Source organism: Tachysurus fulvidraco, chromosome 9, assembly GCF_022655615.1.
Source record: "Tachysurus fulvidraco isolate hzauxx_2018 chromosome 9, HZAU_PFXX_2.0, whole genome shotgun sequence".
In the NCBI taxonomy this organism is placed as follows: domain Eukaryota; kingdom Metazoa; phylum Chordata; class Actinopteri; order Siluriformes; family Bagridae; genus Tachysurus; species Tachysurus fulvidraco.
The window spans coordinates 10,156,973-10,174,689 of NC_062526.1; the positions used below are offsets into that span (position 1 = coordinate 10,156,973).

General features: G+C 37.8%; 1 protein-coding gene across 1 annotated transcript in view; it reads left to right on the forward strand.

The window, feature by feature from the left end:
- adgrv1 (adhesion G protein-coupled receptor V1) overlaps window positions 1-17,717 on the forward strand; it is a 118,445-nt gene that overhangs the window by 90,819 nt on the left and 9,909 nt on the right. Inside the window, exons 84-87 of the mRNA XM_027138513.2 lie at window positions 3,150-3,266; window positions 5,756-5,934; window positions 9,417-9,574; window positions 17,442-17,563. Coding sequence (XP_026994314.2) covers window positions 3,150-3,266; window positions 5,756-5,934; window positions 9,417-9,574; window positions 17,442-17,563 — 576 coding nt within the window. The remainder of the gene's footprint in view (window positions 1-3,149; window positions 3,267-5,755; window positions 5,935-9,416; window positions 9,575-17,441; window positions 17,564-17,717) is intronic.

The window sequence follows — 17,717 nt, forward strand, 5'->3', positions numbered from 1 at the left end:
AAGTTTGAAAAATAACATTTGTCTTTGCAGAATGAAAGACAGTAGTGATTTTATTTTTCTGAAGTGTAGTGAGTAAAAGCAGAACTGGTGTGAGGAGAGGCAGACCACTGCTTAAACGGAGTAAGAAGTGAATAAACGAGCAGCATAACACTCAACACGGTGCCTGTAATTCCAGACGCATTCATTGATTATTACACTGACACACATAAAGGCTATATGAACACATGCACATGTACACGCACAGTAGCTGAAACCAACAACAACAATACAGGTGTTTTACAAATGAACATAAAGAATATTCACCTCCCTGTTCTCGCTGTAAAGTTTGCATGATTAAAAGTCACCTTTTATTACATGCTTAAAAATTTTGATTGCAGAGTAACCTTGTACAAACGTGGGATGTTCAGGTCAAAAGAAAAAACGGATTATTTAAAACTCTATTTATGTACGATGACAGCGATGTTGATCCTTTTTTTTTACCTCTAACTCTATATCCATTGGGAATTAAAATGTAGGCTGCAAAACCTCACTGTGACACAGACTCGGAGTTAGTGCGCAGGATCTTGATGGTGTATCCAAAAATATAGTAACACTCAGAGGGAGCCTTTGGCCTTATAAATGCCCAGGTTTCAGTCACATAAACATAATAATAACATGGCAGTATAGGAACTGTTGATCGGTCTTTGGGACTTTCTGGATTAGTTTACTGCCCTCGAGCCTCCAACATGCAAGGAAGTTACTCAACACTGTCAGTAGCACTGCAGAAAAATTCTTTCCTAGGACCCTTCCAGACCAAAGCTTTTTGTGACATGGTATTAATGTCATTGAGGCTTGCTTTCGGTTTGCATCAGGTCTCCTTTTGGGCAGGTCATTTCCTGTTGCTAAACAAATCAGATCATTCATAAATAATAACCCTGAGTGTGTGTTAAGTGAAATGTAGTATTCAGAAAAGAAGACACTTCTCTTGTGTGAAGGATTATTAGTAGAACAAAGTGACAAGGTGATTAACACTACAACTGCTATAATATATAATTAGATCTGGTGTTGTACGCTACGCTCTGCACCCACTCTCAGGTCTGATTTATGATGTTATTTTTTATACTCCAGAGAGGAGTGTAAAGTAGTGCTGTTATCTGATTTAAATATCTGATCTAAATTAAGCACAGTCTAAAGAAGAAGGGGTTTTTGGAATAAAACATGAGCTTTACCACTCTGTCCCTGGAAACACTGGAATACACTGCAGGAGGGAAAGCCCAGCAGGATAAAAGCCAGCTCTGTCAGCATGGTTTGGAAATTCTGGCGCTAACAGTTGAGGCCTTTATTAATTATATCACTCAAGTTCATAATTCATTTGAACAACTACAGATGTTTCACAGGGCTTTATTTTATTTCCTCTTGTGTAATTCTTATTTTTGTTTGTATCTCCCTGAAACATTTTGCTAAATATTTTCTAATGGTTCCCAAAAAATAAACAAACCAAGCCTATTTTAATCAACTCTGACCCTGAACAGATAAAAGTTAAGTTACTAAGGATATGAGTACATGAACAATACATGCAAAGACTCACATTCATGTTAATGAACAAACCCATTCTTTGCTGAGGTTCATAACAGATTTCCCACTTGTATATATTTCCTCCACCTGTTGTTGAAGCCATCAAACCAACACGAATATCTCACGTGTATTAAGTCCCATACTGTGTTAACACTGTGCTGCATCACTCAGTACCACTAAGTATGTCATGATAAACCAAGCAGTAAATCTAGAGTCCTATGTTCTGGCATACAGTTCTGTAGCCAGTCATCTATCAAAGCAGAGCACACTGTCATTTTGGCTCCATATCAGTTTAGATCCAACCCCTCCAGAGAGCAGGTGCATGAGTCATCTGCTTCAATCTGTATTATTAGAGATGCTCGACATGCAGCAGAAGAAACTGCTCCTTTATAGTTTAGGCGACTTCCCCGTCTGAGTCAGCTAAACAGCCGAATAATACTTTGGACTGAGCTTGATATTAGGAAAACTGATTAGCTAGCAATCTGGCAATGATCAAAGCCATTAGTGTCACCTTGTGTTTTTTTTATATTTTTCTGCCAGTTATGATGTATAGCTAGGACATACAATTTGATAAAGAAATTTTCATTTCCTACATGAAATTTGATAATAAAGTAAGTGTCCAGCTGAAGTCATAATATGCAGTGGCTTGGGTTATATGTAGGAAATTGAACCCATTCTCATTCACAAACCAAATTAATGCCTGAATTAATGAAGATTCAATTGCTTAAGCATTGAAGTTTGAATGGAGCTGTTTGTTGTTGTCCTTCAGCAGCTCCCTGTTCAGGGGTTTGATTTGGCACAGGTTTTTTTAAACAGCATACCCGCCCTGATGCAACCCTCTCATTTTATTTGGGCTTGGAACCAACACTGAAAGTTAACCCTTCAGTGACTGTGTTGGTTCCCTGCCTGGAATCGAGCACTGGTCATAGCAGTGAGCATGCTGGGTCCTGCTGCTGGATCACCACGGGAATCTCATATTTGTTCTATGTGCAGAGACTCTACTGGCTCTGCATGAGGCAGGATGATGCCCTGTAGAATTTTGGATAAAATATGGCCTTGGCCTCATGGGTTCCCTTTTCATAAATGCATAATATACAGTGCCATAAATCATTTAACAATTTTCTGAGGGCTATTCTGTCCAAATGTTAGGGTGAAAAGTGATCCAATGATCTGTTTGTATGTGTATGTGCTAGCATTTCCTGCTTAATAGAGCATGAATGTTCTCCTGGCCCACGCTGGTTCGTGGTTCTGTTCATTTTGTTGGAGTTTTCAGTTAAGCTGCTATCTGGTTGTCACTATCTTTGCAAGCAGTATTCATTATGTAGGTCATGTAGGTCACCAGCTGATTTTTTCAAGAGTATGAACTCTGTGTGTGTGTGTGTGTGTGTGTGTGTGTGTGTGTGTGTGTGTGTGTGTGTGTGTGTGTGTGTGTGTGTGTGCGCGTGCGTGCGTGCGTGCGTGCGTGTGTGTGTGCGTGTGTGAATTCATACTGAAATCTATCCACACAATACGAAATTTACACACTATACTAAATTTATTTTATTCTAATTGCTGATATTTATGGGTTAATATCTCACTCTTTCTTTTTGTCTCAGCTTTGCTTCCTGGTATCAGCATTCAGGGGCCGAATGTTTTCAGATGATGGCTGTGCTACCCTGGGTCTCTTCTTCCACTATTTTCACCTCAGTCAGTTCAGCTGGATGCTCATACAAGTAAGAGGAATGCACTTTGTGTTATACTCCTTTAAAACATTTCTGAAATGCATGAAATCCATAGTACAAGGTAACATCCTGAGCAAATTAAGTATCATTATTAGAAAAAAGTTTGCATAACAGTAATTTCATGGCATTGAGGATAAGTATTCTATTGAAAATAAACTGTAAAAGTATTCTATTGAAAATCTTTACTCTGGCTATATATGAGAGAAAAGAGAAATGAAAATTAAACTTCCTTCAAGGTTAATTTTTCTTGTTTCACCACATGTTGGGTTTGTGCTTCTCATTATCTTTGTCCTTTTAGTTGAAACCTCTGAGTATCTAAGTAGGAAATTAAATTTCTCAGAATTTCATCCAGCCACTGGCAATGAAATATCAACAGAGTCAGAGATTAAATGTTAAGTAATCTCTAAACGTCCAGTATATATTATTTTTGGCCTGGCTAATTTGTTCCTCACTCAGCTTAGATATCTTCAAAGTTCAAACATGAATAGAGCCCAATCATTCCCGGTCCTACTTATAAAACACATGTTTTTTTACACACTCTCTTGCACAACTTGAGCTACGTGTACTTCTGCTTGTGCAGCATTTGTGAGGGAGTTGTTCAGAAGTGCCTACAGCCACTGCTCACAAATCCTCTTCCATCTCCCTGAGATCACCTGCCGTTCTTCAGCTTGACTCTTCTGTGAACTAATATTAGACTTAATGGCAGCCTTAGGCTTGAATTTTCAGCAATTCCAAATTGTATTCCTCTGTGGTATTCACTTTAGGTCTTATTAGGTCACACCACTCTGAAATATTTCCTAGTAGTGTTGTCATTCACATTTTTGTCCTCCCTCTTTCTGCCCCTTGCTTTCTGTTTGCCGTTTGTGTGAACTGTTTGCCTTTCTTTATCCTTATCTTCAGGCCAGCTCTACATTCCCATCTCTACTTTTAAAATGCAATCAATGAAGACCATTGATTTGAGAGGTCCTTGCCTTGTTTATGAATCAAATATCAGGGTCTAGCCAATGACTGCCTGCAGTTGCTTCCAATAAATCATAGCTGGGTGGCAGAGTCACTATAGCACAGTAATAGCCTTATGACCTAAATGTATTAGGGACTCTGTGGACATCCTCTAGTTTCATTAAGTTAATTCAGAGTTTTACTGAGTTAAATAACACAACGCTTGCAATTTTCTCCTTTCAGTAGGTTTTGTCCAAAAAAAGGTTTTGCAAAGCAAAACCTTTTAATGTGTCAAGTTTTGTAATTATTTCTAGGTTCTTTAAATGATTTCTAAATTTCTGAATTCAGAGTGAATCTGTATAAAATCTTAAAATTGCATTTTAAAAATATACAGTTATACCTTAAAGAGCATTACATAGACCTAAATTCAAATATATGTGCAAACATTATACACTCCATACTCAAAATATCTGTAGTGTGTGGTCCGTTACCATGGACACTGATTTCAGTATGTGTTTCCCTGGACACATTTTACACCAGAAATAAAGAGGCGTGTTCATATGCGGTTAAAATTTCATGATGTTTGAATTTTAACTTGCACAATGTCTGCAGGGGATGTAGTAACCTAGTGGTTAAGGTGTTGGACTACTGCTCAGAAGTTTGTGATTTTGAATCCCAGGTCCTCCAAGGCACCACTGCTGGGCCCCTTAGCAAGGCCCTTAACCCCTAATTGCTCAGTTGTGTAACATAAGATTAAATGTCAGTCACTCTAGATAAGGGCATCTGCTGAATGTCATAAATGTAAAAATTGTGCACATTGATTTTCCCGCTTGAAGTATAGCCATGTAATTTAAGGTCCCAAAATGTCACGAGAAAGCTCATCTTTTACAGTATGAAAGACGGATTAATTAACATATGAGTGTAACACAAGCCACAGTGCTGATTTCCTCAACACCATAACACCTTGTTGAATATACTCTCACACTGTACAGTCTTCTGCAACAAACTACAAATATGGAAGGCATCAAATGTCATGATAGGTAACCATTAGTAATAATATGTAATGTTAGCTGTGTTCTTCAGGCAAGAATCAGGGCAGCTGTATGACATACTACATGTCTCACTTGGCTTTCACAGAGTTTTAGTGTTATGTGAATACTTAAAGAAAGAGGGCATCCATCCAGAAAAAAAGATTCTACACACATAGTTCTACATTTTCTCCAGATATCATATGAATGACTTGACTTGACTTGACTTGAGGTTTTGAATCATCTATGTAAATGTAGTCTTAAATGAAACATTAAAATGTCTTGATTTAATTTGATGCTACATTCTAAACACTGTGAAACTTATTATCAGCTAAAACTCCTACAGAAATAAGATACCTTACAGGAGTTACATGTAAATCCTCTGAAGTTAAAGTGAAAGATGAAGTTAAAAATGAGTCTCATGAGATCAAATCACTTTGCTTTACATTAAACTGGAAAATATGGAGTCATGGCAACAGATTTTGTTTATCTTGCGTATTACTTTTCCCTCAGGCTGTTAACTTCTGGCAGACGCTGGTGATGAATGATGAGCACACAGAGAGACGCTATCTGCTCTACTTCCTGTTGAGCTGGGGACTTCCTGCTCTAGTCATCATAATTCTTGTCACGGTGCTGCTCGGTGGTTATAGTTGGAGCATTCATGATGTCTATGGACTGGTACAGGGAGAGCTGTGAGTGCACTGTCACATATAACAAGAGTCCAAAACCAAGAACTGTAACAAAACAATCATTCAAACTACAGTACATTAATATATGTTGCGCTTGTTTTGTATTAAAGTGGGACTACACAAGATGTAGTGACCAAATTAGGATCTTTGAGTGTAAATATAAAAAAAACAGGTCATTGTAATTAGCAGTGATGTTAATGGATGATATTTATACAGTACAGATGATAGTGTTAAAGGTTTTAGGATATAGAAAAGAGTTACCGCCATCTTATAACAATCAGTGTGTTAACAATTGAATGAAATACTGCATAAGGCATCAGGAAAATATTTCAACACAAATTGTGTATCAAAGGATATTCAAATATTGACACACTCTCTCTCACACACACACACTTATGCTGTCAGCACAAATGTTTTTTTCTGCTTTAAACAGAATGATTAATCTCACTTAACCAGACTGGCAGAATAAGTACTTCTTTTGTTGTTAGTGGAAGTGCCCTGCCCTGCCATGCCTGAGTGGAGGTGGGTTTTACTGCTTGTAAGTAGGGGTAGTAGGGCTATTTTTAGTCACACTGTGGTTAGGAGGTCACAAGCCATGACTGTATTTACATTCAGTACCATACCCGCCCAGGCTCAGGTAATAGTGAAGATCTTTAGTTTCTCCCTCCTCCTTATTTCTGAGCAACATTTGTGCAGTCTCCAGAGTGTCTACACTCCCTGCCTTTGCCCGGAAAGGTAAATAACCCTCTCTCTATGAGACAAACAAGTGATGTCATCTCACCTCATCTCACATGGCTTTCCGGTTCCCGCCTCTTCACAAGGAAGCAAGTTTTAAGGATGTGTTTCCAGAGAGGGAGCTACAGTACATACAATATCTTAAAGGAGCTTAATCAGAGAAACATGTTTTTAAGCTTTTTAAAGAGGCTGTCTTGCATTTTAAAATCATCTGGTCCAATCAGTGTGTAGTTGAAATGGAGCACATTTTGTTTTAAGTTTTCACAATTGTTGCTCTAAAATCGTTACTACAGATGAGCTGCAAGAACAGTTTCAGTACACCTTAGCACAGTCTCTTTGACTGCACTGCAGCAATAGATTCCCTCAGATGGTGTTTTGATGATGGTAGAGGAGAGTTCTTTTTAACACATCACTGTGATTAGTCACCGTGAAGGCTGTAGAATGTGATTTGCATCCTTTCCACACTCATCAAAACCTCGCAGAGAGCAATCATGCTTTTTGGATAGAAATGATCATAGGATAGAGGTGATCAGTCAGAATAACTCTGTATTGATTTGCAGTGATGCTTCCCCAAAACAATACCAGCAAAATTACCACAACGTAACAAAGCTTCCGTTTTTTTCATTATTTATCATGTCTGTGATTTAAAAAAGAAAGCTTTTGGCGAATATTAAGCTTTAAATCATTTTCCTAGTTACCTGTGTCTGGATTAGGCAACAGGATTAGAAAGTTTGCTGCTCATAAACATTAAGGCAAAGGCCTACCTAGCCTCGCTCACTCAGGTGTTCATAGCTTAATTGTTAAATGCTAAAATCTTTACTGGTTTTGGCTTATGTGCTTTTTAAATCATCATTGTGCTTGTTAGCAATTCAAACTGACGATAACTGATACACTGGGTCAAGGGTATTTATCTGTCTGCACTGTCTCAGACACTGCTGCTGCTGTATATTAAAGTATTTAGCATTGTTTAGACTTTTGGAAGTTTTATTTTGATTGGGTTTTGAAATGAAATTATTTTAAATTTGCCTATACTGTCTTTTAATTGCAGCAAGTATTTTATTTATTTATCTATTTATCTATTTATCTATCTATCTATCTATCTATCTATCTATCTATCTATCTATCTATCTATCAATTTATTTATTTATTTATTTATTTATTTATTTATAGTACACTAAATCATGTAGTTATATACTGTAAGAAAGTACATGTAGGTCATTACAATCCCCTGTAAATAACATGCTATGCTGAGGAATACTATTTGCTTATATAATTACACTGATATTTATGGCATGTTGATTTATTTGTCAGTGCAAACTAAACCCCAGAGAAACTTTACAAATCAAATGGAATTTTTGATGCGATAATGCCTGTACATTTGCCATACAAGTATGTAAATATGCATATGAGTGGAAAGCACTTTGTTTACTCATACAGTGATTAAGAGCTTGCTTAGTTTTTTTCACTACTCCCTACGTTTGGTTTATCAGGCAGTGTACGTCAGTTAGCTTTGTGTGACCTCTCTCCACCCTTTATTGTTAGGCAGCAGACCTCAGTTATAGTTACAGCACTATCTTCCTGAGTGTAGCTAATATTACGGCAAAACCATGGGAATCCACAGTCGCCACTGTGGAATACGTGACCTTCAAAGTGTTAAAAGTGTAGCTTCTTTACTTCTGCAACTTTAAGCGTCAACCATGAAAGACTTATGCCACCATGGTTTCAGTTATATTGTGGAGGATTTTGCACTATGCTTGTGTGTGAAATAAACATTTTGTTTTTGAATCACATAAAAATCAGCAATATCTGAGTTCATCTAGTCAGGCAGAACCGAATGGTGAATAAAACAAAATCACCCAATCACAAAATCCACACAACCTTTTGCATTCTTTGAATACTATTAGAGATATAACATGGCATTCTTCTTTCCCCAATAAAAGTAGCTCTGGGTTTATTTGTTAAGCTTGTTTGGCCCTGTGAACGAAGGGCTGGTCCTTTCTATTTGGGCATCTGTTACGTCAAAACAAAATCAGCCCCATTGCACTCCCTAAGCTTTCCCATGGTAAAGGCCGGTTTGAGGCTTGCTAATTGTGCAGTGGTGAAAAACAAGTGGAGATTGAAAGAAATTCCTTAGATAAAAACATGAGGATGGGAAAGTGTCAGCATGAAAGAGAGAGGTGATCTAGCTAAGTAGGAAAAAGAAGCTGAATCTTAAAGCTGTGATTCATTGTGTCCGTTTTTCAGACCTAAACAGCAGCCATGACCTTAAGGCAAGCAGATTTACACAGCAAATAATAACACAGAATATACTGTACATACTGTGTGTATGCTATATTGTATCACACACAAAACAAATGCATACTGTATACCCCCCCCCTACACACACACACACACACACACACACACACACACACACACACACACACACACACACACACAGAGCATATATGTACTGTATGCCACACAGGTATACATAGAGAAGATATACTGTACAGGACACAGATGTACACAACACAATGCCAAGAAACAGCTCACTGCACACATACTGTATATCATGATCCACTTACTAGGTAGTAAAACATTTCTATAAATACTTTCTGTGTAATAAACATTAAGCAGTTTTGACTCTGATAGCACTGTTTTTCTCACTCACTCACTCTCACTCATTTTCTACGGCTTATCCGAGCACTGTTTTTCTGACTAAAATAATTCTCTCTGTGTGTCTCGCGTCTGTCTCTCCCTCTGTGCAGGTGCTTCATACCGAATGTCTACACAGCTCTCTGTACAGCTGCTTTCATTCCTCTTAGCTGTGTGGTGGGAGTGTTGGTGGTCTTCATCCATGCTTACCATGTCACACAACAGTGGAAAGCCTATGATGATGTCTACAGGGGCCGAACCAACAGCTCAGGTGCGTGTAGACTTAGCATTAAAGAAATACCATATAATAACTCCTACATAAACTCATGCAGATACACATCAAGCACTTCATTTAATGTGCACACTAAATAACACAATGTGATCTCAATGAATTAGTTGTTTTGTCCCAGATGGGTTGTTTATTTCTGATCCTCCTGATCTACTAGACGTTTTGTGCAGAGCAATCTTTAGAGTTTACAAAATGTTGTTGAAAAAACATCCAATAAACAGCTGATGGAAACGTTCTGTTGAAGAAAGGAAGGTGAAGAAGATGAGGAGAATAGGCTGGTTAAAGACCAGACAGTAATTGAAAATACTACTGTTTACATCCATAGTAAGCAGAAAAGCATCTCAAATACACAATCCATCAAACCTAGCAGAAGAGTTACTACAATAGCAAAACATCACATCTTACAGTACACTCATATCAGCCATGAACCTGAACCAGCCTACCATGAACCTTCACACAAACAACACACTTGCTTAATTTGTATATAAAAATGTACTGTATATGTTATGTCAATTGTTATTTTAATTGTATTGGCTTGTAATAATATATATAGTACATTCTCAATGTAAGAACTTTTCTTAACAAACAAAACCATGAAGCAAAGCATGCCCTTCAGGAAGTATTAAGCTGTGTCTATTCTTATTTGTGCTTTTAGCTTCCGCAGTAATACTTACACTACACAAGGCTAATCCATAACCACACAGCTATTTCAACAGTGGACTACAGACCTGTCACTGTGACTGCTTTGCACATAACATGCAGCCACACACACTCACACAAACACACACATACACATTCACTCTGACTTATAAGGCAAGACTTCAGAGCCTGTAAACAGCTGGCAGGACCTCAGAACCTCTGTGCCTGCATACAAACAGTTGTATCTGATTATTCTTCAATCCAGAACAGATTTAGGTCTTTGGATATTAATTTTCATGGTTGTCAAAATTCTTCCATGTTAAACCCATCTTCTGTTCAACATTGAACTAGGCCATTTGTTTTAAACAGAATTTGAGCACAAAATGGCTGCTGATCCAGTATATCTTTTCTCTCTTCTTTCTATCTTTTCACTCACAGTGCATGGACTTCTGTTTATAGTCATTTCACATTTTGACTGAACAAAATTCTATATTTATAAAGAAGATGGACAAATTAAACAAACCAACCAAAGCATTCTGCTGGAATATTTTCATATTCCATATTTTACATAAAATAGTCAGTTAGAGCAGACAGAAAGGGATAAATTATTCTTAGGTCCAATACACAGATGCTCTTCTGTCTGTAGTAAGGAGGTCAATAGTTGACTCAGTCTCCCCCTCAGAGGCAGCATTGCTGACTCAGCACTCCACAGCATACTGAAATCTCATGTGCAAAAGGAAGAAAACTTGTGGTCAGGGCAACCTGTGTGCTTCTCCTTTCTTCCTAATCATCACTCTTTGAAGCATGCAAGGAGCTTGAGCCAAGGCTGCTCAGTGTACCCTGTACTATTAAAAACTGTCGAAAGAGCAGCATTACCCTTGAGATGTGATGATAATCCACTACACAGTACCAAAGCTTCCTTTCCCTCAAAACAACTTCTCCATAATGAGCAGTGATCTAGCCGTTGGGATGGGATGTTCTTTGGAAATCCTCTATGGAAATAATTACTATATGACAGCCGTATTTAAAGATTTAATTTGCTGTTTAGCAGCTAGAGAAAAAAGGAGCGCTTAAAAAAAATAGATGTTTCCTGGAAGTATCCTGGACTAGCAGCATGTTTGTTTATGTCTAGTCTTTTGTAATTATCTGTGGTTTGCTGTAGCCTAAAAGTTAACACTGCTAGTTTGCACCTAAAGCAAACAGAAAAGCAGAAATGTTTGATTGCATGAAAGGATGCACGACATACTGGAAACTTTGTTGAGGTTTACTGCAAGAATCCCATTTTTGGCGGCATTGGTGTAAGATCATATTGTCCTTTGTAATATTTACTCAAAATGGATAACAAGTAGCCCACCTGTAATTTACAGAACGAACATGTACATTGATTGCCATATGATCTGTTTTGATTATTTCTGCTGCCAGCTCTTTGTATGTTGGCCCATTTTAGTCATGATACCAGGGATGGGCTTTCTTCCATTATGTGGTTTAGTCTTCCATTAAAAACCAGAAAAGCAGGTAGGAAATGAAGCAATTTCATCTTTGGATTTATGAGGAAGCAAAAATAATCAATTTAAAATGAAATAATAAATAAATAAATAAACTACATAGTGAGATTGAAAAAATTTTTTTTTTTACTGTTTCTAGGTGATACACAGAAATATTTGTCTGGATCTCGGGTGCCACAGTGGTGCAGTGGTTAGCGTCAGTGTGTCTGGTTCAGAAAAGGTTAATGTGTTTGGGAATACTCTCACCATGTTCATGTGGATTTCCCCCCATTTCCGAAAAAAAAAAACGTGTGGGTGTGGGTGGATGTGTGTGGGTTTGGGTGGTCTGGTGTGCCCATGGCGCACTGCAATAGACTGGTGTCCCACACAGGGTGCATTCCCGCTGATGATGAAGATTCTCCTTCACACCCTGGAATTTATTCTCCTGCCTCTGTCAGATGACCTGACGTGGTTTGGCTCAACCCCAGGTTCTCCATATCTTCGTTATCCCACATTTAGGACCAAGATACGAGCATAACATGATTTATTGCTGTTCACATTCTTATCTATAGATTCTTCATTCTATTTTGCTGGAATGATCTTGATAATGCATGCACATACACTGATGAAATCTAGTGCGGCTCTTGCACCTATCACGTTCCTTGAGTGAAAGAACAAGCCTTAAGCTGATAAAAAGGAACATACTGAAAGTCCCTTTCAGCTGTACCTGCTTTGGATGCAAATAATCTGTGAACTGACCTTACTTCTGACGTCAGATCAGATCAGATTGCTGGATGTAGTTTCAGGTGCTAACAAGCCAGGAGGCCGTCTATGCCAGAGTCACTCTACATACCCCCAACCTTTCCGCCTGTGTTTCAAAGAGAGCATTTTGGTAATGCTATTAACACGGTTAGGTAAGCAGAAGAAGGTAACCAAGACAGCGTTTAGCTATTGGAATAAAAAGGGCTTTTTGAAAGAGCATTTTTGATAGTAAGAAAAGAACATAACTTTTTTATGACTGTAATCGTACTTTGAACTGAAATTGCTCTTATCTGAATTTACAGTAACAAACAGGAAGTGCTGCTTTATGAGAGAGGAGATGTATGAAAGTGATTGAAGTATTACATGTTATTTTCCTAGAGCAATATTTATACTTTTATATAGTTTTAGATTCATTTTGATTAAGTGATTAAAGTATTATTGTTATATTGCACTATTTATTATTCTTGTTATTGTTGTTGTATAACAGCAGTACTCATTTTTAAATGCATTCATTATGGAAAGGTTGATTAATTTTTTATACAAGTTTGACTTCGGAATTAAACCCAGCTATCAACCTGCTAGAAATATAGACATCTGACTCTCAGGTATTTTGATGTTTTGGTTGCTTAAGACACAATGAAGCCAAAGCCATGTGCTGCTGTATTCTATCTAGTCTGTTTGTTTTCTAGTGCTCAGAACACCATCTGTTTGAAATTACTCAACCATTATGCATTTACGAGCCCATTTATGTGTTTCTATCGCACACTAAATGCATTATTATATAATGCTTTCAGTGTAGTTCTATCGTTTATCGATTTCCTTCTATGGTAGCAGGAGAATGAAAAAAGGAAAGCCAACAAGTCAACAGAGAAATCATTGACGGCTTTAGTAGAGGACATTCATGTCATCTACTGTATCTTTATCATTTTCAGTCATTAGCTTTTACAACATAAGCAATAAACAAAACAAGAGCAGTAAGAGCTCAGAGTGGCAAAAATGGAAAAAGTAAAATGTTCACTGTTCAGTTTTCAGGACTAGTCCTGAAAGTATATACTTGATAGTATCTTTTTGGCTGTGTGGAACACAAGCTTTGAGGACTATGCACTGAAGACAATCTTTCAGATTTAGTGCAGGCACATGATGCATTGCTGATCATGGATATTCTGGAGAACTTGACTTTTCTGTGACCTTGCCTTCCATGTTTTATATAACACTTCAATGGTATCTTAGTAGTTTATCTCAGAGAGACAGCAGGACTTGATGCACAGTAATCTGCTCAGTAATCTGTTGCTTTCAAGAACCCTCAACATATATCCAGCCCAGGAAGAGGAACGGGATGTCCAAATTACACAACCATTCAACGTTCAGAGCTATTGTTCAAAACCGGAAAAAAAAAACACTAAAATCCTCATTCATATACTTATTTATCACCCCCAGTCCTGGTATTAACACACCATCATGAATTACGAGTCTCCCAGTTATTTTCAATAACACCCTGTTTCACGCTGGAAAAGCCTTTTCACTGCACTTGCCTGTTCGCACATTTCTTCCTCCGCTCCCCTCCTACAGAAATTCCTTTTCTTAGTAAAGAAGGAATCTGTAATACTCGAGAGGAAAGGAGAATTATAGACATCTTATAGACCAGATCATGTGAGCATGGAGTCACATGGGTAAATATGTTTTTATTTTAAGCAGCAGATCTCAAATCTGTTCTGTCTGTGTGGATAGATTACACCTCAGGGTTTTGGGAACATGCTGCTTCTGTAAAGGCCAATTCCTGACCAAAAGAAAGGAATGTGCTTATAGGGATGGAAAGCAAGGGTAGGCAATAAGGGAGGGTAGAAGTTTGTTTTGGCTGAAACGAATGAAAAAAGAAAGGTGAAAAAGGCAAGAAGAGGGAGGATGGTAGAAAGAGAAGAGGGTGATAGAAAGAGTTTGCTGTCTAATGATTGACATAAACAGAGGAAGAGAGAAGCGTCAGGGAAGTGGAAATAACACCTCTGTACTAGCCCAGTGGATAAATGCTGACTCTTGCAGCCTGTGTTCTCTGTCAGGTGAGGAATGTGTGACCTACGTTTCATGGTATAACCAAGGCGGACTGCTCAAACCTCACAGACAGAAACCTGAACACGAACAGACCAAAGACGAGGATTCCGCGCTGCCTTGGGCAACGTGGCACAGTTAAATACATAATAAAATTAAAACACATAAGGACCTGGTGTGCAGAGGCGGGGAGGCAGAGACAAGGGCGGGGCAGACACGTGAACACAGAACATAAACAAAAGGCACATGGCCAGGGCTGTCCTGACATAGGGTCTCATCCTAGGTATATAAATATTATGCATACACACATTGCAGGAACACATTCTTTGAAAGTTCAGTTATAAAAATGTAATTAATTTTTGTAATTTATATAAAACGCATAATTTTGCTGCAGCGTTTTTCAAAATTTCCAGTAGAACTTCCGTTTTTGTGTTTTTTAATGGAAATCTACTGAAAGTGTAAAATTTGCAAGCATGTGTTTCTTATTTTAAAATACTACTAGTGGAGACGCATACTGAATATAATTACTTCCTATGATACTGTACTTATGTTTTGCACACGGGAATCAAAGAAGGTTTTATGCATTTTGATGACATCATGAATCTTGACCCAAATGTGTGGAAAATCTGTTAATTTTGAGAAATTGCAATATCCTCTGACTATCGTTGAGTTTGCTTAATTTTGTGTAAATCTCTGCAAGCTCAAAATTGTGAAATCCTTGAGGACTAACTAGTTTTATAATTGTTAACTTAGATATCTTGGAAACAAGCCAATGATTGACATACACAGTGTGTACAACAACACGTACAACTCTTTGACAGCAATAGGCTGGTCCAACAAAAGCTTTCAAAGAACTCTGATAAACAGAATTAGAGGATTACATATTCCAAGAGGGATGAACAATTGTTCTTCTTTCATATTAGGCATATCAGCAGGCAACTACCTCCCCATTAGGATAGTCTGTACCACATGAGCACAAAAAATCAGACCACAGACTGCCTACCCAAAAAGCTATCTTCTATTTTGAAAGCACTGTATGTGTTAGTCTTTCATTAGAGTCAACATGTACCTCCGGCTCCATTATGATCAAAGCTTTCCAACCGGTTCTCAGCGACTCGGCAGATCTTAATGCTGGTGAATTAGCTCAGAAACAATGCTATTACCAAAGCACAGGGAACTGCATTCTAAAAAATAGCATGAGTGGTCCCTAATATTATTGGAAATGCCAGGATTTGCTCAGGTTCTTTTGTTCCAGATAAATGTCATTTCTAATGATTTGCTGGTGAAGGGAGCATGTATACACCTCAGTGATGAGAATAGACCAACAAACTTTTCAGCTTGATTGAAAAGTTGGATTTTGACTGTGATACAAATGCTAAGAGAAGGCACCAATCATACATTGGTGTGACTAATTTCGGGAGCAGATGATGTAACCAGTGGACCAATACTTTAATTTATTTTCTTTATTGCAGTTCATCTTGATATGTTACCTGTAATAAACTGTTCTGTTTGTCATTTTAAATCTTTTGAATTGTATTTAAATTTATGCTTTTATGCTTTAGGTATCTTGAAATGCTAAGTGCATTAGGATTTTGTTTTTTATGAACAGATGTACCAGGAATAGTTAAGTAATGAATTTTCACTCAAACAGCTTTGGACTTTGAATACTGATGCCTCATTCATCAAATGAAGCTGTTGGTGTGTAAACACAGACCATTTTTGAGATTTCAGAAGGTTTAAATGCGATACAATGCAGCTGAATGGAAGCAAGGGATTTGCTTCAATTCAAAGAAGAGCCAAAGTGATTTTTGTGGACATTGTTCAGGGGGTCATCATTATTCTCTGGTTGTGATTGATGTGTTGTTAATAAAGGTTTTAATGGGGTAAAATTGTAGTTGCACTAATAGTAATATTAATTGCACTAGTTAATTAGAAGTACTAGTAGCACTTCTTAATTCTGCCATTAAATTTACATAGAAAGTAATGTTCTAGTCAGGAAGATAAGATAGGATAGATCTCATATAAAACTGTGGCCCAATCAACATTATCACAGCATTATCACAAATGTCCTCCCAGTACACTCTGTGTGTGAAGTAACATGGACATAATATATTGATTGCAGGTGTTTGGCCAGAGGTTACTCTATGAAAGGGTAATGATATTTAGTGGCGGACGTGCAGCATTGAGATCAATAGTCATGGACTAATGACATGATTGATCATTCAATGAGCATTCACACGTAGTCTATGTCAAACCTTATCCAAGTGTGGCTGCTTAATGAAGAGGCTAAAGATAATATGCATGATGTCAAGCAAGGTTCAACTCCAGTTACAACTAAGTGTTGATGTTATGTTGTAATGGAAATAATTGTTTTTTTTTAGAACCTTAGAAACTTTAGAACGTCATAAAAATGTGTTTCAAATCAACTATCTTTACAGGGTATGGCATCATTAATAATCTTACAGTTTAACTCCAATAAGACCAATTGGAGGAGTTGTATTAATTTGCTTGATACCCTCCCAAAAATGCAGCTGATTTATTGTCCAGATTGGGCCAAGCCTCACAGCTCTTGAGTAAAGTCTCCTAATTAAGGACTCTCTTAATAAATTCTCTTGCCTTGCCAGTCATCTTGGGCACCATTCCCAGGATCATAAAAAAACCCACCCATCTACTTTGCCAAAGCAGAGGTTGTCGGATGTTATGGAAAAATTGACGTGCCAGTGTATTTCAGGCCAGTCTGCTGCACAAAGCGGTAAACCTGTGCCCATGTCCCTGGCTCAATTTGCCTTCCTCTAGGGCATGTACTGTGGACTTCTTGAACAGCTTGAAAAGAAATGTAAAACAAGCTGACAGAAGTATACTAAGCTGCCAAGTGTTTCTTTGTGTTTGTTTACAAGTGTCAATTGGCTTTTATTCTCCAGAGGTTCCCATGGTGTTGTACCTGTACGCCTTGGTCTCATTGGTGTGCCTGTGGGCTGGTCTGCACATGGCATACAGATATCTCTGGATGCTTATTCTCCTGGTTATCTTCAACATCTTGTTGGTGAGTACTATCCATAATCCATCATAAGCAAGGAACAAGCTGTTCTTATCCACCTGTTGCCCTTTGACATTGTCTGTTTTTCATTTACTCACCTTTAATGGGTTTAATCCATGTTAATCTATCAATGATCTTTTCAATGCTTGTTTTTCACTTC